Source organism: Lagopus muta, chromosome 1 (assembly GCF_023343835.1).
Source record: "Lagopus muta isolate bLagMut1 chromosome 1, bLagMut1 primary, whole genome shotgun sequence".
Taxonomy (NCBI): Eukaryota; Metazoa; Chordata; class Aves; order Galliformes; family Phasianidae; genus Lagopus; species Lagopus muta.
The window spans coordinates 46,027,861-46,054,896 of record NC_064433.1 but is presented as its reverse complement, the minus strand read 5'-3'; the positions used below and the strand labels follow the sequence as shown (position 1 = coordinate 46,054,896).

Below are 27,036 nucleotides of genomic sequence, written 5' to 3'. Positions count from 1 at the left end.
AGCATAGTATAGGAGTGGATGTGTGAATGATTTCACTCTCCTGTGGATCGGAGGTCACCCTGAGAATGAGGACTGTGTGTTGCTGTACTCTAACCTGAGATTATGGATCCAGGAGATGCCTTTGCAGAGCTGCTGGGCTTTCTTTTTTGTTGTTTGTTTAGTTTTATTTTTTTTCATGAGCAGTATTCTTAGTGGTACTGCTTGAACTGAGGTAATTGTTCACTTACAAGGTAGTGTTTTCGGGGTTTTCTGGGGACTATCATTTTTTCTAGGTTGAGTAAGAAGTTCCTCTCCACTGAAAGCTGTTAACACACGGTGGTCCTAAAAATAGTGGGAAGCACTGTCTTCTGGGAATGAATGGAGGCAGCTCTGGTGTATGAAACCATATGCAGTCTGGAAGAGTTACGTGAGGATCTGCTGTTGGAGAGCAGAGGCTTGCTTTTGCAGTCAAGGCTGCTTTACACTTTGAAGCAATTGGAGCCATTAAAGAGTGTCATCAAAATACATTCTTTCTTGTTTCTTTTTCCAGTAATACTCAAGTTTCCAACTTTCTGTTTCTTCTCTTTCTTTTTTCCTACGAACAGTGGTGTTTTTGTACATGGTAGGGACAGGGAGGGGTATAGGTAGGCAATAATTGCAAATGAATTTGAAACGATTTTTTGGTGGCGTTCTTGGAGTTTGGATGAGCAGAAGGAATTTGAACATGTCCACAGATGGTCATGTTTGTGTGCAAAAGATACTTTTCATTGCATCTGATAGAAGTAGTGGAATACCAGGACAAGTTTTGAGAGAACATATCTATCCTGTTTTTCTTACATGAGGGTGATTCTAAGAGAGAAATGCAAACCGTGCGTGTCATTCAGAGACTACCCATAAAAAGAATGATGAATAGGCCTATAACTAGTATTATATGGTATACGCAGTTCCTTTTGCCCCTTGTTACTGTCTCTATCTGCTGGCTGTTCCTCCCTTTCTGGTCTCTAATACTGGCAACCTTCCCATACATGTGAATTCCTATAATTCTTATAATTCACTTCTTGACTCCATTTCTGTTTCCAGTCTCCTCTTGTCTTGTTGGTTTTTTTTTTTGGTCCTGCTCAGCTGCCTTCTCTTTCTATATCATTCTTCTTTCCTCCTTACTCTTCTGAGATTATTTTTCATTTTACACATTTATACCTGCTTTGGTATCTTCCTTCGTTTTCTGTGCTTTCTGTCTGCTTTACACAGCTCTGCTCAACCTGTACCGTGAACTAATTGTTAAAGTGCTTAGAGAGAAAATGTCTTCACTCTGAACGGTTCTTCTTTATTTAATGATTGCAATGTGTTCTTTCTAATGAGATATTTTGTCACTTTCCCAGGTCTTAAAAATTAGCTTGATTGGTCATCGGAAGCGTGTTCTGGCATCCTTGGGAGACCGGCTACACGAAGATCCTCCTCAGAAGCCACCTCGTTCGATAACCCTCAGGGTGAGTTCCCACGAGCATTTGTTTGCATTTCTTGAAAAGTCAGAGAACAATTCCTGTATTCTAATGAAATCAACAGCCACTTTCAGTGGGGTTCAGCTTATCTCTCTTCAGCAGTTTACAATGTAGATATCTTCAGCTGACCTGCTCAGCCACAACTGGCCTTGTAGCCAATGCAGAGAACTAGGTATTTTCTCTAGATGATTCATCTGACCTGGTTCAGATGTCTGCCTTAGGATGAGGAAGTGCCTTAGAATTGCCAGCTTATCTTCTCAGCTCAAAAAGCCAACTGAGGAGCAGGTGTCTGCAAGCTGCACATCTACATCTGCCCATAGGAATCTCAGCCCAAGTGATCTGTACTTCAGAGTTACAGTTCTCCTTCCACATTTTGAGAATGCTCTGACTTACTTTTCAGATGTCCTTTCTTTAAAGAGAGCCTCTTAGAATTGTTGAGATACAAATGCCCTCAAGGTTTTACTGTGTATCAGAAGTTTCTTTGCGTTTTTTGTTTTTCATTTGTATTCCCTCCTTCAGAAGTCTCGTTGCAGTGTCCCTGGGTATTTTTCACACTCCCCCTATTTTAATCTCCTACTGTTATACCAATTTTTTTTCGGTTTCTTTGGTCCAGCAACTTTGCTTTACTGCTGCCTCTTACCCTTGCTGAGTTGAGGTCTGACCCATTCCTACTGTGTTCTCTCCAAGGGAGTTCATATTCATCTACACATTTTTTATGTAGATATTTTTGGTCACATCTTTTGCATTTGATTGGATTTGATTATTTTCATGGGGCTGCATTTCTGACTGGAATCTCATTTGGGTCTAAATGTTGAAATGTCAGAGGGTGGCCTCTGCTCCCAAGACAAATTTTCTGGTGTAAAAAGAAATAGAGAAAGACAGAATGAGGGCTTATTTTCACATACACTCTGATTTCTGTGACCAGTCTGTTTTCACCCTGCTTATTCTCAAATGCCACATACTGACATCTTAAATCCCTAAATTCAACCTATTCCTAATGCCATCTCAAAAAAATGTGTCAAAATCCATGGTGTACTGCTCTAAGGCACATTTCACAAATGGGCAGATATTTCTCTTGTATTTTGTATTGGATATATTATGTGAATAATTTCCTGGTGCATGGCAGGTGTTAAAACACATCAAGGAAACAGGAATCATGGGCTGGCATTTGAAAGTCACACATTTTTGCTCGGTGCTTTCAGTGCTTCGGATTGGGGAATTAGTTTCTCTTCAGCCTGTAGGAATGTTTCCACGGCCTATGTTACTGATTAGAATTGTATATTCTCAATTAATAGTGAAGATAAAGCTGGATGTCCTCCATCTGTAGTTAAAATGGTAGGAAGTGTCATCCAACAGCCAGAGCTACTGATGCAGGCAAATGCTAAATGTCATTCATCATTTTGTGGTATTGCAGTCTTCACAGAGAATCCTAAAGGAAAGGACGTGAGTTTGAATGAGTCTCCCACCATCTTCAACTATACCATTTCACCCAAGGACAGCAAGGACATAATATTCAATCTGTAGCTTGCAATAATTTTAGCTTAAAACTTGGTTTGAATAAAATATCTGCTGCTACTAGAAGATTGATTTATATCTAATAGAAAAGATTGTTCCTTGTTTAAAGACTGTATCTTTAAGGTCCCAAGGTCAACCTAAGCACTGCTAACACTTCATCTTTTTTGACTCTTTGTATTAGTGTTGAAGATATTTCAAAGAAAGAGATGTTAAATACTGAGAAAAGGAACAAGTAGACAAATTTCTATGAAATGTATTATTCCCACACTAATAAGGAGACTTTACTTTTATTTCAGTCTTATGCTCAAAAGTTAGAAAATGCTGCATCTTGGGTTACCTATGCATCCTTGGTGCATTACAATGCAATCTTTATGTATGTGACCACTTTACCTGTTATTCATGGAACCCTATCCTCACCTTGTTGGTCTTGGAGGCTGAAGGTTAAATTAAAGGGATGACAATTGAGACTGAAAACCTGAAGAAGCACTACAATAGTAATTGTAATTTAACACAGAAATGAATCCATTGGAGAGAATTCCCATTTTTACAAACTGGTTAGACAAATGCTTGTCAGGCTTCAGGCATACCTAGGTGGCCTAGGGAAGGATCTCTTAAAGATCACTTCCAACCCTTGACTGCATGGTTCCTGCTTGTGGGACTGAGAGGTGGGGACAAAGCAGATTTCAGTAGTGGAATGTATTATCAGGCATCCCTGCATTCACAGCAGGGTGAAAACGTGTAATGAATACGCCATCACTGTTGATGGCACTGTGCTGAATATGTTACTGCACACTGCCCAGCCATCCCTGACCAATCTGCAAATTTGTGAAGGAAATGAGAAAGTGGGTATGAAGTGAGGTAGAGAAATGAAGAAAGGATGAGAGAGGCTATCATGATTACAGGAATAACTGTAGCTATGAGAATACAAATTCACACCTGCTTTTGCCACAAAGCCTTGGGATCATTCTTGGCAAGTTATTTAGATAATTGCCTCATAAACAGCCACTAATTGTATGTTACAGACATTCTGTATATTTGGCTGTAGTCTGGAGTCTGATTTATATGAGTACAGAGCACACAGTACTGCAAATTAGATCAATGGAAGCGGAGTTTTGAATACAAGCAGTTGGAAAATCAGGCAACAGATACTGTAATTGGGCATCCAAAGTGATGATATTTATTAGCCTTTGTCTGTGTGCCTCAGCTCCCTCATGCTAAAGTGGTGATTATAAAATCCCAGAAATCACAAGATGTGGTGAAAATAAATTGATTGAAGTTTGTAAAGCACACACAAGCATCATGAAGATGACAATATAAGCCATTCTATCTTCAGAGCAGGATGTGAATAGAATTTAAAGAAGTGGTTTGGGGCCATGAAATAAGGTGAGAATAAAATACTGACTGCACAATAACTAATGATAACACAGTGCTGAGTATATGACAACATGCTGCACAGCCAAGGATCCATCTGTGCTGGGAAAATAGCATGGAGTCATTCAGTTACATCCTGTACCATAATGCAGAGGCACCATTATTCCTTTATTTCATGCCTTTGTAATTCTTGCCTCTGTTGGCTCCCTAGCAATCTTCCAATATTGATTTTGAGTGAATTTCCTCTATATGTGCAGTTTGATAAAATATGAAAAACTTGGTAAGAGCTGGAATCTTGATATCCATTGCAGTCACCTGTGTATGGGAACTGCTGAGTCACGGCCTGAACCTCTGATTGATCACCTGAGGCGAGCCATGAGTCAGCCAGAGGAGCTCAGGTGAAGGCAATTCACCTGTGCTGCCGGAAGGGGTGGAGCCAGGCTCCCCTCCCCCCTCCTAGACCTATTTAAGAGCTGGCTACCGGGGGGGAAGGTTCTCTTCTGGAGATCACCTCTCTTGGTGTTTTCTGGTGAGCTTAGCCAAAGGGTAAGCTCTTCCACTTATTCTCTTTTGTGATCGTTGTCTACTTTGCCTAATTCTCTTGATTATATTGTGATTATAACATCTTGATATCTATTGATTATATACAATTATATTGTGATTATAACATGTTGATTATACACACCTGTCACTTAGATCCACCAGTGGCCATGTCAATCCATTGGTGCTGGCAGTGGGTGAATTATGATCTGGGTAAGAAAGATTTTTTGCCTGTCTAGAAGAGCAGGTGCTAGCCATTACAAAGGGGTGATTTGGTGTCCCTGTCCTCTGTTTTTGGCAAAGGATAGTGAGGGTCGTGTCAGTGACAGGCCCGTGGAAGATCTGGGAACAGGCTTCGGGGACGGTGCTTCACCAAGCCTTATGACAATATGCAGGCTGCAGCATTTCAGAAGCTTTTAACTGGGCCAAATGTAGGTGGATTTGCATGAAGGAGGGAAAAAGACTATTCCTGAGAGGAAAGCACTCCTTTCTTTGCCATGGGAAATGTCAAGTACTTGTCTCAGATCATAGGCATGCTAGAGAACTAAAAAAAATAAAGTTCTCAAATTAAAAGTTGCCGAACAACTACATATCCCTGATTTTAGTCAGTCAGTGTGAGAAGTATTAATCTGTTAATTGTAATTGCAAGGAACATTGCCACATAGACTGCTACAATTCACATATTAACATCAGATATTACTATCATTTGAGCACGTAAAGAGGTTTGCAACTTTCCTTTCCATTTGGAAGAGATTACAACTCTCTGCTTCCTTTGGCTGTATCTTGTTTCTTAACAGCATGGAGTAAAGTACCTTAATGCTTTTCAGAATTAGGTTTGGTTCAGTGTAATCATGCGTGAAATACCACGTTAATTCTTTCTTTAAATAAAAAGGCAGGGTGTTGTGGTTTGTTTGTTTTGTTTTTTTTACCTTCCATGCACAGTCAAGCAGGTCTCTGCTGCTTCTCATTGTTTAATTTCTTCAGGTCCCTTCTTATTTTTCTGAAATAAAATACATTTTTACAGCAATGGATAATTCAGACACTGTGCAAACATGCTCGTGGGTATGTTCTCTGCTCCAGAGAGCTTATTGACAGAGGAGCATCTTCTGCTGGAAATTGAGCATCATGGGAGGAATGGTGTTACAGCCATTATGTTATGTTTTGTTGTCCCCTCTGAGTGGCAGCCATGTGGGCTGACCGGGCAAACAAGCTCTAGTACTGCTTCTGCTGGTTGCAGTCACCAAGGGCTTGGTTACTGATGTTTGTAAATTGTGTTTGAACAGTCGGTGTGATGTGCATGAGAACAGGTGTTTCCACAGATACCTACCCAGCTGTCTGTCACCATTGTGGTAGCAGAAAAGGATGTGGTCAGGAGGATGTGTTTGGCTGTTTGTTAGATGGAGTCCGTGTACCTCTTTGCTGTGGTATTTGCACGCTTACCAACACAAGGTCGCAGTTCAGCACAGAAGAAAATGTCTTTTGGGCATTCTAGGAATTGCTACTTGGCTTGCTTCCATTATCCAGCAGTTCAAGTTAACGTACATTCCATGAGACCTATAAAAATGGCAAAGTGTCTATATTTTGTAAATACTCGTGCTTTTTTTTTTCAGTAAGGGATGTTACTAGAGTTCAGATCACTTTCAAATCATTTTTGCTGCTCAGAGTGGCTGCTCAGAAGTGGTGTAAATGTATTTCATCTTACAAACAGCTAGTGCTAAATCACAACTTTGTTTGGACCTTGACAAGGAGTACCTCACTGTTTTATCTCTGTAGCAGATAATAAGAAATGAACTGCTATATTGCACAAGGATGTTTTAGAGAATGGATTTGCCACTTGCTCGTAGTTGCAATTAAGTATTCTTTTCTTTGTGTGGGCCCTGCACCTTAGGTAGCACATTTTTGGGGAAAGAGCCAAATTTCTGAGTGCTGTCTGACAGCTCCCCAGCCACATGCACAGGAAAAAGAGAGCCACCTCCTAGAACTGCCTTATTCTTCTCACATACAAGGGAGGAAGAGGGGTTTTGAGAAGAAAGAAGTGACTGCTTCCTCTGTGCCGCTGTGGGCTCGCAGTCATCTCCATAATGTTCATTCACAATAACCTCCACTTCAGGAATTCTTCATTAATTTTTTTTAGCCTGAATAACTGAAATACATTTTAAAATGTGTAGTCTGGAAAATATGCTATATATTTATCCTCTCTGTCCAGGAACCCAGCGGTAACCACACTCCTCCTCAGTTGTCTCCATCACTCAGCCAAAGCACTTTCACTACTGGTGGCTCCCTGGACGTTCCCCACATTATCATGCAGGGCGATGCAAGGAGAAGAAGAAATGAAAACTATTTTGATGACATTCCCCGGTCGAAGCTGGAGAGGCAGATGGCACAGGTAGGATTATAACCATGCCATTAAAGGGATGCTCTTTGCTACCCTTGGTTACAGAGCTGATTCTAACCATAGCTATTCGTCTTCCATATATTAAAGCTATTTGTTAACCATGAAGACTGACAATTTTTCTAAGCTGTGTGTTCCAGTTCTATTTCAAATCACGTAAGTTGGTATGCTGTTTCTCCTGAGAGGAAGAATTTTGTGGGTGTTTAGGTGCCTCTCGGCTGAGATGAAGGTGCCTGCTGCACACCAGAACATGCAGACTCCCACTGTCACTGCCTCTGCCTCTGGCTTCTGCAGGGAAGTGTGGATTCTTCTATTTCTGAACAATGCACATAAAAATAAGCTGGCCAAATTTCACTGGCCACAATTCAGGATGGATGATTTTGGTGATTAACACATTTATTAAAGGAAAGGGTTGACATTCTGCTAACCTTCGTGATCTGAAGATATACTTGAGTATTTAAGAAAATATTTAATTTTTTAACAGCTCACATGAGCTTCACAGCAGCACTAAATTGAGTTGGTTGTTAAATCAAATTCTTCGTGAAAGAAAGTCTAAAATAGACTCCATCTCTAAATTTCTTTACCCAACTGCAATACGAGTATATGTTGACCAGAGTGATGCCCTGTACTGCTCTAATGGTCAGTAAAGTTGAGCTTTGGCACCTCATCAGCAAAAAAACAGCTGAGCTGTTTTTTGAGAGCGCATACAACGCATGTGGTTCACTGCAGTGTGAGTTGGGCCTACTTTGGATCTACCATCAGAAGCAGCTGTGCAGCCCATGCAGCTCACAGTGTGGCTCATCCCAACACAGAGCAGAATGCAGCAGGATGCTGCCTTCAGCCCTGCCTAAGCCTTCCCAGCAGTTGTCAGGCACAGCCCAAAATAGAGCTTTAAAATCCAGCCTGGAAATGGCAACCGCTATGCAAATAACTGTATTATGGTGAACATAATGAACAAAAGGCTGCAGTCTCTGAGTTAATTGCATGAACAAGAAAAGGTAATTAAATAAACAAGCCAAACAAGGTGCTGCTGTTACCTGGGAACACAGAAACAAATTGAATTCCGTTTGTTCAGAGGACATTTCTAGGGAAGTGAAATTGCATTTGGTAGGGTGGGGCTCTTTCCTTGCCTTTTCAGATCACCTCATTTTATGCTGTATAATGCTATTGCACAGAATTAAGGGGAAAGTTGCCTGGTGAATGAGCTCATTTTCAAATCAAAGTCTGCTGGGCTTTTGTGGCAAAAACAAGGCTGAGCTGAAGCTTGGCAAGGAAAAGCCCACTTCTTGCTGTGAACTTCTTACTCTTTGAAGGTCATGAAACTGAGAATTAAGCAACCACTTGCTCATGGCTGAGTAGACTGGGTCATCTACTTAGTTTATTTTATCACTTAGTTTACAAATCCCTATTCTCACTTCCTCTTTTAGTAACTATCATTGGAGAAGAAAAAAGCCATAGTAGCAATTCTTCCTCTCTACTTTTCACTCTTTTCTCTTCCTGTTTGAAGTGCTGATATTCCCAAGAGGTATGACACACTCTCATATGTATGGCACCTGGAGATTTGCTTCGGGTGGTTGAAATTGCTTTTCCAATACTGCAATATGTTACCTAGCCACTGAGAGAAAAATTGGAGCAGTACTACTTGTACCACTCCAAATTACTTAAAACTAATTAAATGCTTTTTCTTTTTTTTTTTTTTTTTTTTTTTTTTTTGGTTGGGGGGAAGAGGACAAAGTGGGGAAAGGGGCAGTTTGTAACTGCATGACTTACTTCTGTGCCTTCTAACTTTCACTGTGGAATATAACAGTTATCCTTTGGGACTCCAAAGGGGGAAATGGACTCACTGAAATCCGTAAGACAATATTTTCTGTCAGAACTCCAGTCTGTTTGGAGTCTTTCTCAGCTCTGCCCCCAAATTCTGCACTCCTGATGTATGCGTAATTCCCTTTGACTTTAATGGGAAAGTCAGTAACTCCCTCTGGTGATCCTTCTCACTAAATTGGACTCACCCCATTAAGAGGCTAATCAGGGATTTTTTCAACCATTTCCCAAAAATAGATATATTTTTTTGCAATATGTTAAATGGTACTCTGTGAAAATTAACCATATTTCCTTCAAATTTTTCCCCCAAAACCCCTTTGAAGCCAAAGGTATGATAATTACTTCTGGAGAATAAAGGATATCCATTTCATTGATATGAGCATTCCGATCCGTGTTTTATCTCACAAGTTGCTCCTTGCAGTTTGGAGGTTCCTTGACTTATGTCTGATCGATGTCAACTTCTGAGGCTGATACCAATCCTGCTTGTCAGCAAGAATGCTTCTCACAAACAGAATGATCTAGAGTGATTTTTGGAAGTGCTTTGAGCATATCATTTATCTTAACCGCTTCTTTGCTGAGCTGTTTGCATGGTGCTGTATGAGTCTGCATGTGTACTGAATGCCATGGTAAACATACGTGCATAAAGTTCTTTGATGTGATTTTTTTGAAAGGGTTTTATGTGTCTAATGAGATTAATGGATATTTTACGGCCTTGAAGAGAAAGACAAACACATGAATGAGAGCTTTTTCATGGTATTACTTTCACGGACTTTTTAATTTCAGAATATGTTAGGATAAGGCCATTTAAAATGTAAAATCTGAAGAGGATATTTTGAGAAAATGATGAGATCTAAAGTTGGCATCTTTACCATGGCCTGTGTTTTCACTAATGTTTTACAAGGGAAACAAGCGTGTAGATCTTTGCATCAGCTATGAACCAGTGTTAGTTGAAACAATGAGCACATCAGTTTAAATCTGTATTCCTTTGATCTGCTAAATGGGTTTAAACAATTCTCCAAATCGTAATCAAATCTGTTTGTAAGTAATACAAGACTTTATTTCCTGGAGGAAGCACTGACTTAAATTTACTTAATGTGGGTGGTTTTGTCTTAAGGCCAGTATGTACCCTCATTCACGCAGCTCCCCAGCAGACTGTAAGTGACCCAAGAGGGAAAGTCCTAATATAAACAGTGAGGAATAACAGCTGTGGAAGTCACTGACATCTGACTGGATAAATGAGAACAGCCAAGAAGGTAGGACAGAAGATAGTGAGATGGTTTGCTTTCAGAAAAAGAGGAAAAAAAAATCCAGAAAGGGTTTAGTAGTCTGAGTCATCTTTGACTGTGGATGTTGAGTTCTGAGCCTACAAGTTGTACATTAATGTGAACAAATTAATGTAGTTTAAAATAGCTGAGATTGCCCAGACCTTTAAAATAGAAGTGAAATCATGCAGGCAAAGCCTAAGGGCTTTGGATCTGAAATCAGTAGGAGGATCCCCACTGAAGGCTCTTAATTTACCCCTGAGATCACAGGGGGGAAAAAAAAAAGACTATTTGTGGTGAAGAGCTCTGGAGGTTATAAAATCAAGAGTGTCCTGCTCATGGCAGGCAGAAGGAGATGTAGGGTGCACCTCTGCACATTGCTCATTGGCAGCTGATGGCATGACTGAGCAGGATCCCACAGTGGGTTCAGGGCTCTCTGGTACTGGTGCATATTGTCCCCAAAGGTGAACACACCATGTACCCTGAGGTGTGAATGTTTATTGTTCTGGGAGGTAATGGATGCCCCTCTGAAGCTCTCGGGAAGCTCTGTGTTGTGTCTGCCTTTGGAGAGGGAAAAAAAAAAAAAAAAAACGTGTAGTGAGTCAGGTTAAGCTTCTTGGTTGGGTAAACCATACAGTGTCACTCCAATGGGATGCAGTGGGAAGAAGGGAATCCTTTAGATCAGAGAGTTAGAAACATTATTCACAAATCCTGGCAAGATATGTTAGTTCCCAGAGATACAGAACCCAAATTTTTAAAGCCTTCCCAGGTACATTGGTTCCCATTGTTTGAGGGCTTTTGTTTTTCTATTCTCCAAAGCACAAAATAACCAATGTGTGATTTCATTGTAATGACTGGGTAGTAAGTTTGAAATGAAGCTTCCTCCACTATTGGGATTATGCTTTGTAACATTGTTTTGTAAATTATAGTAGTTCTCTAAAGGATTAGGAGGGATAGGTAGGAGCTAGTTATTTAAATGGAGATGCTTTATCTACAGCAGAGGAAAAGTGGAATAAAAAAGAAGAGACAAAATTAATGAAGACATGTTTACATGAAAATAGTGAAAAAATAGTTGTGCTTTCTGAAACTATGCTTTCAAGTCAGCAATATCTTCCAAGTATCTCATACTGGTGCATTCATTTCTCCAGTGCACTGTGGGGCTACATGATTTAAAATTGTTTTCCATTTTAAAGCTAAGAAAGGTGAGGTATAGGGATGTTGCAGCTTGATGGACAAGATAAAACTCTTGTCTGATAGGACCTGTTTTCAGGTGGTAGTTGTAGTGAGTTTTTTGTTTGGCACACTTTGTGGGTTTGTTGTTTGTTTTTTTTTTTTTTTTACTTTCAACCATGGTATGGCATTTTTTATTTGCTTATTTCCTGCATCCTCTTCTGTCTCCTTTCCTGCTTTAGAAGGATTTAAAGATTATGATGAACGGAGGAAAATATGCCCAGGAGAAAAATAATGTGTAAAATGAGATTATCTAAGAAGCAGTGAAGAATGAATTTTATGAATGGTTGAAATTACTGGTGAAATAACAGGTTTCTATACTAGTGGATTTAAGAAACAGTAAATACAATAGTATGGATGCCTAAGTTATTTCATTCTTTGCTTACTTCTCATGTGTTCTTAATTCTGCTTTTCAAATAAGCAAAAAAAAAAATAAATAAATAAAATTGTGCACACTCTGAGGATGAACAAACACCATTTTAAAGAAAAGTGTATAAAATCCTAACAGGATGTTCTGTCATTCGTATTTTCAAGTGCATCTTGTTTTTAAATGTAAAAAGATGACTTGTCTATGAAGACCTTCAATTTAACATCAAAATAAAAATACTTAAATGATTTTCTATTTTTGGGGGGTTGTATAGGTTCTACTGAAATTTGTCTTTTTAATTCAGATACAGATGTTATAGAATAACGCCATAGATTACTAAGTCTTGAACCATAAATTTGAGCAAACCTGCATCTGTAAAACAGAATCACAGAATGGCCAGGGTTGGAAGGGACCTCAAGGATCATGAATCTCCAACCCCCCTGCCACATGCAGGACCACCCTTGAGTATTTTGTATTTAGTGAACAAGGAAACTGATAAAGACATGAAAAATGTAAGCGATTTCTGTCTGAACAAAAAGATTCATATTTTTCAAAACAGCTCCAGAAGCTAGCATTTTAGAACTAAAGCTGTGGGATGTGGATTATACCTACATGCTGCTTCAGCATATGGAATTAAGGAAGTTGTTTCTATATTTGGTACTAATGATCCAAACTAATGCCATAAATACTATACCAAGATGGGGACAGATGTTCTTTACTAATTTACTGTTTTTCACACTCAGTCATGTGAGCTAGAGGCTCTGCATTGGAAAGATTATATGAAAAATGGAGGAGAATTATATGAAAAATGGAAAAGGTGAGGTAGCTTCTACTGACAAAGAGACTGTATTCTTGATGAAAAGCTGAATATTTCAGAGACAAAGCTGAATTTTAGAATCTAGCATTTACATTTTTAGCTCCTGTAAAAGAACTTATACTGAGAGTTTGAGAGGTTCTTCTGAAAGAGCTCAGCTTGCTGCTTTTTTGACTTGATTTTAGTTTTGCTAAAATGTAGATACTTCTGCCTAATGTTCATGTCTGAAGCTACACATTTTATTTCTATGCTTGTCCAGAAGTTTGCCTCCTGTATGCAACGTGAAAGGGCTGGGCAGCACTTGTAGCTGGCAGCACCAGCAGAAGGGAAGTCATGAATGGGTGAGGGCCTGGCCTCTCACCATGAGCCACCGGGCCAGTAGAATGGCTGTAGAGCTGAGGGTGTTTATTTCTTGCTCTAATAAGAACTGATATTTCTAATTTCTGCTCCACCTATTACAGAATTGCCAATTTCAGATTTCACTCTCCATCTCTCAAGATCTTGTTTCCACTGGAGGATCTGTGATTGTCCCGTTGATAAGACAAGTTCTCCTGAGGACTCTGGGAACGTTCAGGGAAGCAACATTTATTGGTACTGCACATGTGCTCTACCACAGTCCTGAAACATTTGGAGTGACAATTACAAAAGGGGCCAGACAGTCTCATTCATCACATTTCATTTGTTTCTTTCAGCTATTGCACCCTCAAAGATTGTTTGCCATACCAAGAATGATTTTCTGGGGTTTGATCCAAAATTCTCTTCATTTCTGGAGTGAGACTAAATTATAGTTAGTGAGATAATTTGCAACAAGGATGCCCCTAGGTTTCCCATTGCCTTTCTCCAGGAGTCCCCTTGCCTTCCCCTAAGTTACCCCTTGCCTTAAGTTATGATGTCCCACTCTTCTCAGACTGGCTCTGGGATGAGGAGACACTTTGGGGCTGATATTAATATAACCATGCCCACGGCTTTGTGTTTTCTAGACTTCTATTTTATTATTGTTAATCTCTCTTGGATTCTTTCAGTTTGCTTCCATCTTCCATGAAGTAAGATTGGTTGATACTCCAGATGATACCTCACTGGTGGCTGTGTATGGCCCAGAAATTCTTTCCCATTAATTGCAATATGCTACTTATATTAAATACATCCTTTTGTTAAATAGGACAGGCGAGTTCCATTAAGGGCTACCAGGACGGTTGGTAGGCTGGAGCTGTTGCCTTGTGAAGAGAGGCTGGAGGAACAGGGATGGCTGGACAAGAGATGGCATCAGTACAAAAATGGGAAGAACAGAGGATTAGATTGGGTGTCCAGAAAAAATTCCTCCCCATGGGAATTGGGGACAGCAAGGGGATAAGTTGCTCATAGAGGCTGAGTAGTTTCTGTCCCTGGAGGTTTTCAAGACCTGGCAGGATGAAACCCTTAGCAACCTGATCTCATCTCACAGCTACTCAAGTTTTGAGCTGAGGTTGTAATGTAAACTTCCTCAGCTTCATTCCAATCCCCATTATTCTGTGTTTTATTTGCTTATTCATTTGCAAAACTTCTATATTTAACTTGTGGTGTCCTCTTCCATTAAACACTGCTATTTTATTTGTCTATTTAATCTCAACTTACAAAGGAATACTCTTGCTAAATTTTATCTGACCAGTTTCTGCAGTTGGTCAAATCCATTTTCTATTCATACCTGATTCTGGAATGTCCTTGAATTCTGAATCCTCTCCAGAAGATCTGCATGATGTAGATCATTGTGGATGTTCTCAACATGTTCCCATCAAGTTGTGCTTAAATACTAATAATTATTCTCTAAATGTGTATTTCAATTTCTTGTGCAATCACTGCATTTTGATTCAAGCTAGTTTGTGTACAAGGAATGGTCTCATCAAGTCACCCAAGTCCTGCTGTGCTTCTCCTTTCTGCTGCTGATTTAGTAGGCCAGTTTTCCAACAAAGGAAGAAAATTTGATCTGAGATGATTCATAATGAACGATTTCATCACAAACATCTTGAATTTTCTTGCCTCATGGAAGCTCTGGTAGGTAACGTGTCACAGGCAAGATGACACTTTTCCATTAGTTTCAGTTTTATACATGTGTAAATTAATATATAGAAAGCTAGGTACAGAATGCACACATCCATGCAAACATTCCCGAGTGTTTATTTTACATGTCCAGGAGCAATGTCATGTTTCAAGGGGCATGAGAACAAGGACACATCTGGTGACCGGATTTTTAAACAATTTTGCTGGCCCCTGCCTTTAGGCTGACAATAACTTCCCAAAACTTTCTCCCCACCTAAATATTTCTTTAGCCCTTCCTTTGTTGCTTCAAGTATCTTCCATGACTTTTTGAAGATAATTGCTCCTAGTTTAGGTAAATCTTCAACATCTCCTTGAGTGCCACCGAGTTGACCAATGCTGAATATGTCAGGGCTGCCTTCTACCCAGCTCCTGTTCCTTCTGAGTATGAATTCCAGGTATAATTTTCAACAGAAAATTATTATTCAACAGCTTTCCTTCTTTCTTCTCTTTATAAATAGTACCCTTTCCATTATCAGCCTTGCTGCCTGTGATCACTTTCAGTAATTTATGTCTTCAGATTATCAGCAAAGTCATCCTTTTCATTAGAGATGGAGCTTAAGCTAACTTCTTGGGTAATTTTGTTCACTGTACAACGCATTAAGTTACCTCCTTCACAGTCAGCAACATTGAAGACCAATATATGCCCTGTCCTACGTTTTTTTCCAGTAAATCTTTGAGTTGAAGCGGATGGGAATGCAGAAACAATTTGTGAAGTGACTGGCTACTAATTTCACTGCAGGTGTCTGAGATAGTTAGGCCCTGTTGACTTCTCTCACAGGTGAAGTTAGCAGGAGCAGTGTATGTAAATGTGTTGTCTTGAAATCATGGATGTTAAGTTATATAAACAGAAGTGAAAATGTCCGTAAAATAACTCATGTAAAAGATAGTCATAAAGTGAGTCAGAGATTATGTCAGAACTGACTACTGGGGAAGTAAGGGAGATAAGTAAGTGGAGAGCAGGACATGGAGCCTCATCTCCTCCCTCTAGCACTGTTAGCCAGCCCCTACGTCATGAGTAGCGCATGGTACTGTGAAATCTGTTCCCTTTCTTTCCCTTCCTGTCCATCAGAGTTGTGTCCTACAGTGACTAGATGGAAATCTTTTATGTATGGAACACCTACAGCTTTACAAGGGAATACAGTATCACAAAAGTGTAGTATCGTAGTATATCACATTCTTGTTGGAATGTTGTTCTTCCCAAGTGATAAATGCATACAAATAAGATAAATGCATGCTTGATACTAATCATACTAATCAGCTGCTATTTGTTGCTGTTGTTTGCTATGTTCCTTAGGAAAATGTTATTTCACAAGCCTACTGTGAGAATGGTACTGGGTGCCCAAATGTATTTCCAATTATTATGGTGGAAGTGCATGCATGGATTCAGTTATTTTCCTTCTTTTTGAGGGCATATGTTTTGGGAACTGAAATTTGGGTGTGTTTGAACTGTAATCCCAACCCTCCTTCCTACTGCCTATTTCCTGTCCTCAGATGCTCACTTAACCTTTCTCCTTTTTGTGGTTTCTTCCACTTCAGCACAGGGGTATGCAACTTTCAGTACTTCTCAGGGGGATTTCATCGTTCATTAAAAAAAATTCAGCACTTTGAAGACATAAAATATGCATATAGGAAATGCTAAATATTTTTACAGTGGTGCAAGGAAAAGGTTGGTTTCTGAATTTGAATTCATTACCTTCTGTAAAATTAATGTTCCTTTTGTATGGCATATCAGTACCTTTGCCATTCAAACATTAATGAGTGCAGAACTGAGTAATGACTTTTGCACGGCTGTACTTCCCACTGGCCATTCGTACATTCAAGAGACATTCACATTATCATTTGCTGCTGGTCCTCTTTTAATAAATCAAGTCACCTCTACTTAAAGGCAATTTAAATCCTACATCCTCCAAACCATTAGTTCTGGAGGTAAGAAGCAGAGACCGGGACCCAGAACTTGTCTCTTGCAGGTGAGTGCTTCAAACTGACTTTATGCACTCTTCTTTCTCCAAGGACTTAAGGAAGACTTCCTTTCATTTATAATAGGGGTTGAAGACAGCCTGTCTTCTGCTGCTTTAACCCAGGGAGGAGGAAGGTGATTCACGTAGGTGTGAATTCCCTTGGCTGGAGCACAGCATCAGATTCAGAGCTCCCAGCTCTTGGAGTGAGTGCACCATCCCACAGGGCTCTCTTTGGGATGGGAGGAACAGGGTGGACAGCACGGCATGTGTAAGAAAGGATTGATTCCCTGCCTTTTTTAAAGTGTGGCAACTTAAAGCTTGCATGTGCACTTACTGCAGCATCATGTTACCTATTCCTGAGTTAGCACCAAGGCAGCTGTAGCTGTATTGTGTATTTATTTATTTATACCAGCCTCTGGCAGGAGGCACCAGGCACTCCTAAGGGCAGGTCCTCAGCAGAGGCAGAACTGGAGGACAACCTCAAGGTAGTGAGAACTGGCTGTACAATAAAACATCCTGGCAACCCTTTGCCACCACCCTCAGTGCTGGAGAGAAATGAAATGTCTATTAGTTTGCAGTGCTGAGCTGATTTCCTTACCACTTTCAGGACCTCAGATAGTGCATCCAAACAGCACTGAAGGATGTTTTCTTGACTGCCAGATGCTTGGGGATGCTGCACCTGGCATGGAAATGCCTTCACTTTTACTCTGTTCTTGAAAAGCTGAAGCATAGCCTCTGATAGGCATCACAGTGATGGGCGTGGATGGAGCACCCAGAAGTAAGCTGACATGCTTGACGCACAGAGGAGGGGAAAAAGATAACTAGTGCCAAGTGGTGAAATATCTTAATAGCGTGCAACAGAAGTAGCTGGAGGGGTGGGTGCTGCTGTCCCTGCGCAGTAAACACCTGTGCATCACAGGGGTGGTCTGACTGCAATGTAGCAAGTTGCAGAGGGTGAGGCAGTGGGTAGTAAACCAAAGCCAAAGTTTTAATTAACTAATTTAATTAATTAATGCTGTTAAAACATGGAACTTTGCTTGTCACTGAGCAAAAGCAAGGAACTTCAAAAACAAGATAGAGAAGAAGAAATTAACTGAATATGGGAAAATTTAAAAATTATTGAAGCTGGGAAAAGGATGTGTGTGCATGCACTTGAAATCATGAAATAAGGAATGATAACAACATTAGGCAGCCACCAGCCTGTCTGGTAGTTCAGTCATCTGTCTAAAGGGTGCCAGTCTGCCCAGTGCTGACCAGAGCTGGTGGCCCAGTCTGCCGCCAGCCAGGCAGCCAGGTTTCAGGCTGCTAAAGGTAAGATCAAGAGCCCTATTTCTGAGTGGAATTGCATTTTCAAGGGTTATCTGTTCTGAGCATTGATGCTGAATTCCTGCTGCTGCCAAGGACCAGCAGTGCACACTCTGCTGCTGTTAAATTACTGATATATTAATCGCTAGATATTCTGGATGCTGCAGTTGAATTTTTCATGCATCTCTACTGCCTTTTGTTGCTGCCTGCCTGAGATACTGTGGGCAGTTGCTTTGTTTTAGTTGCCTGGCTACTGTAAAATGTTGTCTTAGCTTTTGCTGAGGTGCCACAGATGCTTTCTTGATGACTGTCCAAACAAGGAAATATTTAATGGATGCTGGTGAACACTGCACTTGCCTATCTCTGTTGCTTTTGTTAGAGATGCTGCAGTATGCTTACTTTGCTTGGCCTACTACATGCTATCTATAAAACAACATAGAAGGTGGAAAGAAACTTTTTTATTGCAAAGTGGAGCCATGGTCAATACCAAAGGTAATATTATCTGTGTCTCTATATGCAAAGGAAATGTTGTTGGAAGGAGATGGTGGCTGACTGCTTCACTCCATTGCAATTCTTTTCTGATAATTATTACAAAGAAAACTAATCTTTCCTGTTGACTATATTGCAGTGTTTTTCCCTTCCTCTATTGTGAAAGTCTCCAGCAGAGTGAGATTCAAATATTGAAGCTTAATTAGGGGTGTTGACTTCAAACTTCCTCCCTGCTGAAAGCTGAAAGTAACCAATATTTCTTCTACTCTCTGCGTTTTCTGCTTGTGCCTGCATAACTTTATCTCTTTACATCACCAGCACTTGTGACTAAATTGTTTTCTTGTACTCACAGTTTGAAGCCTCTTCTAACATCACTGGATAAGCTATGTTTCCTTCCAGTCATCCAAAAATATTCTATCAGCAAATAAAAAAAAAAATATACTTTTAACAGCTGTTTTACTTCCTTCTTTAATGTTATTGCAAGCCTTTTCTTAATTATTCCTGCCTTTTGGCAGTTGCGGTGCATTAATATTTACAAGATGAGATGTAGTTTTCTGTTTATATTAGCAGTCCTCTGTCTGTGAGATCTGGACCAACCAGAATGCAGGATATCCTTTCTCATCGATCCATCAGGTTCATAATGTAAGATACAGTGATAAATGGCTATGTTGTCACTCTATGGATGTACAGTCTGTCGCCGTGCTGTTCTCCTCGGGTGTCATGTTGTTGGAATTACAAAAAAAGTTTGTAACCTGTCCACTCTCCTTTGGGACTCTGTGTGCACGCATCGTGTATCGTGCCGTGTGGTCAGCGTATGTGGGCTGTATGATGCGCATACAGGACGTGGAGGTGCCAGCAGACGTCTTGCTCGGTGGGAGCTTTGATTTCTGTTCTTGGTGTTGTTGTTTGCTCACTTCTTCAAAGCGCGAAACAGTGTAAACAGCGCAGTTTGCACAGTTTCAGCCCCACAGTGTGTTGTGCTGCCCTTTCTGTCTTAATCTATAGGCTTTGCCCAGCTGAGGAACGTGCTGTGTTTGCAAAGGCAGTAAGGCACCTTTTGGAAATCAGAGGTAGCACAGGCAGTGCTCTGAATTTTCATAACTTCTGTGACAAAGCCTCACGTGCTGTGCAAGTGAAAGCAGAGTTGGTTATATCTGTACTGCAGTGTGGTGAGCACAAGAGTCAGGAGTTCAGACTTGGCCAAGCACAGCTGTTCTGAGGTTCATAGAATCATAGAATGGCTTAGGTTGGAGGGGACCTTAAATATCATCAAGTTCCAACTCTCCACTGTGGGCAGGGCTGCCCCCCACCAGCTCAGGCTGCCCTGGGCCCCATCCAGCCTGGCATTGGGTGCCAACAGGGATGGGGAGCCCACAGCTCTCTGGGCAGCCTGTGCTGGTACCTCACTGCCCTGCAAGTAAAGAATTTCTTCCTAACATCTAACCTAAATCTCCCCTCTTCTAGTTTAAAGTGATTCCCCCTTGTCCTGTTACTATTAGACTGTAAAACTTGGTCCCCCTCCTGCTTTTAAGCTACTTTCATGTCCTGGAAGGCCACAGTGAGGTCTCCCTGGAGGAGGGAGGACCTATAGATGTTTCTGTTATATAACTGCCTTCTCTCAGTATTTCTGGCAGGGAGAAGCCATTTTGGCTACTGAGCTTTCGTCTTTTAAAACATAAGTACACCATGAGCCCATTTCCATAATTTCAAAAAATAAATATAAAAACAACTAAGAGAATAATAAGGAAATAATTAGGATTTGACTGGCCTGCAGAACATTTAAAATTCTTACAGAGCGAAAATTATTAATTTTTCAGCAAAAAGCAGAGTATCTGTATGCTCCAATTTACTGTTGTCATGGTAACTGATGCATGTTCCCATAACTAGTCATGAAGCCTCAACAGGTGAAGAGTTACAAGATGTAGGCCTTGATAAAAATGAATATGTTCATGCCATTAAAAAACAGGCATGCTTTTCTAGAGCAGGGATGTTTTTTAACTCATCATTTTAATATAAAGATGAGGCAGGAGTTAGATTTTATAGAAGTTAGTGAGATTTAACTACCTCTGATCCAGGTGCCTTTAATGCAAGTCAAATATGGTTTTCAGGGAATGAGATGAACTAAAATAATCTGTGCCACACTTGTAAAAATGGCCAAATAGTACTAATCTACTTCTGCAGTTCATTTGACATCAAGTATCTAACCCTTCCGAGAGCCCTGAAGTGCACATTCACCCATTTTCTGGGTAACAAAGCACTGCAAGGGCATGAGAGATTGGTCTTCAAGTCCGTACCCTTTGTGGTAAAAATTTGTCACTGTAAAAGCATTGGAACTCATCCATTCTGGCACCTTGTTTGAAACAGCTTTGAGATGTAAATTCTTTGCCTGCAAAACGTGGAACAAAGCATCTTTTTTCTCAAGGTGACTGAGGCCAGCGAGAGGAAAGACACTGGCTAGAGACCCTGGGAGGCAGCAACACCAGAGCACAGGCAGCACAACGAAAACCATGTGAGGAATTGCACAGCTGTCTGATGAGCTGTGAAGTGAGATGAGGAATAAATTATCTCCTGCCTTTCTACTTTTCAAACAGATTAAAAAAAATCTCCATACCTATATTGTCTCATAAAAAATGCATAAGCTTAAACGTTTGATTATTTCTTATAATTGCAAATTAAATATTCAAACAAGACAATCCATATCCTATAAGTATTTTGAAAAACTAAATTAAATATCATAGTTGGTCCTGCAAAGTCATTTACAAATGTTTCCACAGTGCTTGAAAATGTTCGAGTGCTTATTAAAGGCCTGAATCTCAGTGCATCAACCGTGAGCTGTTTGACACCAGCTCCTCAGATTTGCAATTAGTTGTAATTCATATTTTTCTGCCCCCGGACTTCATCTCAGCTCTTCTCTAGGTCAAGGATCTTCTTGCACCTTTGTATTTTAACTGAAGTTAATTGCCATCATGACACAATCATAATCATCCTAAGTCTCAGAGTTTTAGTATCTGACTTTTGTGAGTGAGCTGAAGAACTTCTTTTTCTAATAGAGGTTTTTGGTTTTTAAGCCCAGATGAGATTTTGAAAAGTATTTCAGCTGCCTTAATGCTGTTTAAATGTTTTTCTTCCCCTTCATTTAAAAAAAAAAATTTTTAAAGGAAATCAGATGGGGAAAATCTAATCGGAATATATAATAGAAATTATACTTCTAATGATATTTGGCTTTGGAGAGTATCTTGTTGTAACTCAAACTAAGATCTGAATACAAGCAACAATACAGTTTAAAAACTTAAGAATCTTGAAAACAAGAACTTTGAAAACAAATAAAGGAAAATGAGACCAGAAGCTGCTTCTATTGAATATAAAAACATGTTTTATGTAGTTACAAAAGAAGTTTTTCTGACTATATATGACTCTTCATCCTGCTACATAGAATCATAGAATGGCCTGAGTTGAAAAGGACCACAGTGATCATCTAGTTTCAACCCCCCTGCTATGTGCAGGGTCACCAACCACCAGACCAGGCTGCCCGGAATCATCTCCTACATCCATCTTAATAACCTATACCTATGATATTTATGTAGTTGTCCCTAGTAGCTGATCTCTCTGCAAACTGTACAGGAGTACATGAATGTTCTTCAGCTGCAGACATCTGTCAGGAACAGCAGAAGTTCACTCTCTTTGCCTTCCCTAAATCTCGGCAATATTGTGCATCTAGATCATCCTAGAGACACATATGGCAACTGTACTGATTTTGTTTTGTCTAGTATAAAAGGAGGAAATATTTGGATGACTGTATGTATTTATAGAGTAGTTAATGGATACAAATGTACAGTTTCCTCACAGGCCCCCTCCAAGTGTGTCATACACTGGTGTTATCAGCCTGATGAAAGATTAATTTTTGTTTCCTCATGATTATTGCTTCCTAGCTCCTGTATTAAATTGAACCAGTATGAGAGATAGTCAGTTCCTCTTGTCACCACACTTTATCTATAGATGGAAAGAACACAGTTCTCCATGCATTCACTCCCTTTTGTATGAAAGATATTAAAACTGTAAAATGATGCATTCATTTTACTCCTTATGTACCCTTCTTAATTCATCAGGAGTGTCCATTTTCTGTACATGAGGACAGGCACAAGCAGTCCAGCGCAATAAAAGGTTTTGGAGCGCTACCCCATGTCCCTTATTCTGTAGAAATCCTGCTCCTCCCTGACTGTCATCTCTGGGCTTCCTCAATGGAATGACAGATGGTCAAAAGATGTACTTTTATCGTTTCTCTCCTGAGTTCACTCCTGTTCCATTGTTACAACCTTTTGCTAATTGGTTAGAATGTACCTCCCGAGATCTCTTTCCTTGCACAAAAAATGCAGGAATATGTCTTCATTGGGGAAAGAAAAAAAAAAGTGTTTCCTTAGTTAGGCCTTGAACACTTCATTACAAACAGTTCAGCTTGCTGTGGGAAATTGTGATGAATGTAGTCCACCTTCTCTTGTAGCCAAATGCAATCTACTTACAATGGTGCAGGCCTTTACCCCTTGTAATATGTTTGAAACCATATTTTATAAGGAAGCTGCTTCTTAAAGAAATCAAATTCTCAATTCAGATTAAATATGACAAAGGGTTTTATAATTTAGTGGTCAGAAAGATTCATTTGTATGGATACAGAATGCCAAAACTGAAGCAATTACTACTGCTTCCCTTTTGAGGTTCAAGTAATAGCCCATAGCGAATGAACAACTTAACTAGGCAAAAAAGAAATTGTAATGCTGTATAATTTGTAGATGTACTAATAGTGTCAACATCAAGTAAGTTCAACTTGTTTTATGGTGCTCACTTACTTAAAGTTTCCATAGGGTAATATTGATGTTTCCAGATTTATCTCTTGCTTTTCATTGCAGAGTTGTGCAAATGTGTGTCATTTCATTATTTTGTGACACCTAAAAATGATGTACTTGTTTTGTTTACTCTGTCTCGATTTAATTAGTAGGATGTGATGGTTTGCCAGACTTTTGAATGTCTTCAGTAAGATTTTTTTCATGTGTTTTGATGCTTGAACAATTTCTTGATATAGAAGTCTTACCTTCTAGCCATAGTCTGTGTGAAATGATGATATCAGTTTCAATACATTGTAACAATATTACATGCACAGAAAATATACAGATATATATGCAGGTAAAGAAAGAAGTAGGATAATCCAAGTTGAAATAATCATCTTGAAGAAGGTAAAATGGTTAGAATAGAGAGAGAAGGTGAAAGGGAGGAAGAAGGATAAGGTGCACAAAATACATAGAGAGAAGAGAAAGGGAATTCTGAGACAGACCAGACTGGAAAAAACAGGGAGGAGTGGGGCTGGTGGCAGAGGTAAGAGGTGTTGGGAAGAGTAGGAAGCCCACATCTATGGGATTGTAGATGAAAGCAGCCTCAAAGGGTTCAAAGAGCCCAAATGGCAGTCCATATCCAGTAAAACCATGTCTGAAATATTCAGTGGCAGGTGAGGCCCAGATGAGCTCTGCTGTGCTGTGGGGATTCCCGTACAGCTGCCTGCATTGAAAGGGAGGGTGCCCTCCAAAAGGTTTTGGCAACAAACTACAGTCCTACCCAGTTCCAGGAAGACAACCACACGTCTCAATGAGAGTGATGGTGTGAAAGGGCTAGAAAGTTAGTAACTCTACAAAGAGACATCAAGAGAAGGTGATCAAAGTAAATATTCATAAAGAGATTAAAGAATGGCTCATGTCTGAGGAGTATATACTACGTCTGCAGATTAAAGGAAAGTCTGTTATTTAGCCGTTTAGGAAAGTTAGTTATCAGTTATATATGCTGGATAATGGAAGAATTTTTCTTGTAAAGCAAAGAACAGAATTTATGAATGGCACTTTTGTGCACCTAATTATTTTTTTCAAGCACTCTCATCCTCATGCACATATTGTAAACAATTATTTTTAAGGAAGATTTTACTCTAAATGTAAATAGATTTCATTATCACTGAACACGCCAGTAGGTGAGTTGAATTATAAATTAAATTATGAAAATGCTGTAACTAAAATAAGTGAATGCAACTTCTACTTGACTCTGTATGGATAAAAAAACTTTAGTGTTAATTGGTCACAACAATGGAGAGCTACTTTATAGTGAATTTGACTGCAATTTTTTTTATATCTTGAACAACTGTGATTTTCAGACGGGAGACTGGGGAGAGCCTTCAATTACCTTACGACCTCCAAATGAAGCCACAGCATCAACACCTGTACAATATTGGCAACATCATCCAGAGAAACTCATCTTCCAGTCATGCGATTATAAAGCATTTGTAAGTATTTATAAATTCAGTGGTTTGATTTGGAGTAAATCTTAGATTTTGAAAACTTCTTTTTCATTTATACTATTTTATCAATCACTTTAAATGAAACAAAATACTTCCTCTGAAATACTGTAATTGTTACAAATAAGAAACAAGAATGCACAGTACATTTTGCTATGAATTTGGTGATACATATGGCAGCCCACGTAGCAATAGTGATAGAGAAATGACACTATCAGTAAGTGTCTAAGTGTTGTAGAAATGACAGTGAGAGCAAGCACCCCTACTCATCTTCCTTCACAAATGCCTGTCTAGTGTTTATATGACAAATAGTAAAACAACATAATATTGGGATCCTTATGTCTAATTTAATGTTCAGTGCACGTTGTTTAAAATAAGTACTGCCTTGCCTGAATTTTATACACTTATTTTGGGGAATTGGAGCTGGGGAAGATGGAGGTCATGGTCCTTGAAGCATTGCTTTCCATCCATGGGATGAGGGGACATTCAAACATCACATAAATTGATGATGGCTTGAAGTAGCAGTAGCAGTCAGTTCCTTCAGGGCAGGGAGTATTTATTTTTATGTCCCAGTAGCTGTAACTCATTCCTACTTCCCATCTCTGGAGAAACGGAGCTTCTCTTCACAGCTAAAGATGATTAGTGTTCTCTGGCTGTTACACGTGCTTGTGAAAGAGGGAAAGGTCTTCTGAAGTACAAAAAAATGTATCAGGTGTTTTTTTTTAAATGAAAAACGTGTTTCTAAAACCTTGAGTTTGCAGTGTTAATGGGTTGGGGCTCATGCTTCTACAAATCTCAAGATATTCCTCAGCCAACCTATTTAAACTCTTACGTTCCTGCTTTTGGCTTTGCTGGAAAGCACCAGAAAAGTTGCTGAATAGGGTCTTTCATTGTGTTCTACGACACTGCATTCTCTTGAGAGGTGGGCATCTAATGAAGTAAGCCAACATTTCAAAAAGAAGAACGGCTCAGTAGTTCTAGTGCTTTTAGTAGGAGCTAACCATTTGTCCTGGATATGGGTTTTAGATCCTCTTCACTTGAAGGGACTTGGATCCAGGGTTCTTTTTAGAATAATGCTCTCTCTGACAGACAGTAAGGCATTTCTGGGGAGAGCTGAGGCTACTGAAACTGTTTTGAAGCATATCCAGAAATACAGACATTAGAGACTAAGTAAGCACAAGTGACACACAGCCTGGATCCCTCTGAGGAGGGGCAGAAGGGGTGCTACAGACTATCTAAAGCACATCTATATCTTCCATTTGGCCTTCATGGGGTAGAAATTGGCATGAATGCAGTAACCGTCCATGGTCAGTAACTGGAACCTCTCGCCTTTCCCAGCAAGTCATGTTCTTAGACTTGCTCTCTTGCTCTGCAGCATGTCAAATTGAAAAGGAAGCTTAATGACTTCAAGTTTTTTTTCAAATAATTTTCGTAGTTATTGAATAAGTTTACCTGAAGAGTACCTCTTATCTCATTACTTGATCCAATAAATTCATGATTGGATGTAATCTTTGCACTAGGTTGAAAGGCATATGAGTCACTGAAGAAAGTTGAGATCAGAAGGAAAGAAGTAATATCACAATATCCAACATAGTGGCGTTGAAGGAGACATTTCCTTCCTGAGGACCATGCATCAATACATCGTCTTAGCTCCCTCCGCTGTAATGACCTGAGCTTTATAAAGTAAAATCCTGCGCTAGAAGTTAGTAATGATGGCAGTTTCACTGTATGTGATATCACTCAGTTGAGCTGACATCCTCTACATTGCTCCCGTATGCTGTGTCTTTAAGAAGGAACATTTCTGAAAGGAAAGCAAAATTCCCTCACAGAATTTCAGATTCTTCTGACAACTAAATTGCACAGTACTTTTGTGATTTGTTTGTCTGTTCTTCAGTCCACTCTGAGAAACACTTTTGAATGTCTGCAGCTGAAGATTTTTGTATTGTGCAGATGGGACCAGAGCTGCCCAGCTCTTCTCTTCCTTCCTATTGTTATGCAATGAGCTCAAGAGAAGTGTTTTTGCTTTTTTTCCCTGATGCCTGCCCAAAGTAGCTTTCAAGTTTTACAAGCAATTCCAAATTGTTTTGCCACAGCCT

The 27,036-nt window shown here is 39.7% G+C and overlaps 1 protein-coding gene across 20 annotated transcripts in view; it reads left to right on the top strand.

The window, feature by feature from the left end:
* ANKS1B (ankyrin repeat and sterile alpha motif domain containing 1B) overlaps nucleotides 1-27,036 on the top strand; it is a 402,720-nt gene that overhangs the window by 346,960 nt on the left and 28,724 nt on the right. For 13 of the 20 annotated variants that reach the window (XM_048933550.1, XM_048933551.1, XM_048933548.1 and 10 more), the window contains 4 exons: nucleotides 1,359-1,466; nucleotides 7,111-7,290; nucleotides 19,183-19,257; nucleotides 24,800-24,928. In XM_048933550.1, coding sequence (XP_048789507.1) covers nucleotides 1,359-1,466; nucleotides 7,111-7,290; nucleotides 19,183-19,257; nucleotides 24,800-24,928 — 492 coding nt within the window. Of the gene's footprint in view, nucleotides 1-1,358; nucleotides 1,467-4,853; nucleotides 4,911-7,110; nucleotides 7,291-19,182; nucleotides 19,258-24,799; nucleotides 24,929-27,036 lie in introns of those variants that run through there. The other 7 variants (XM_048933568.1, XM_048933549.1, XM_048933561.1 and 4 more) reach the window with 3 other exon arrangements.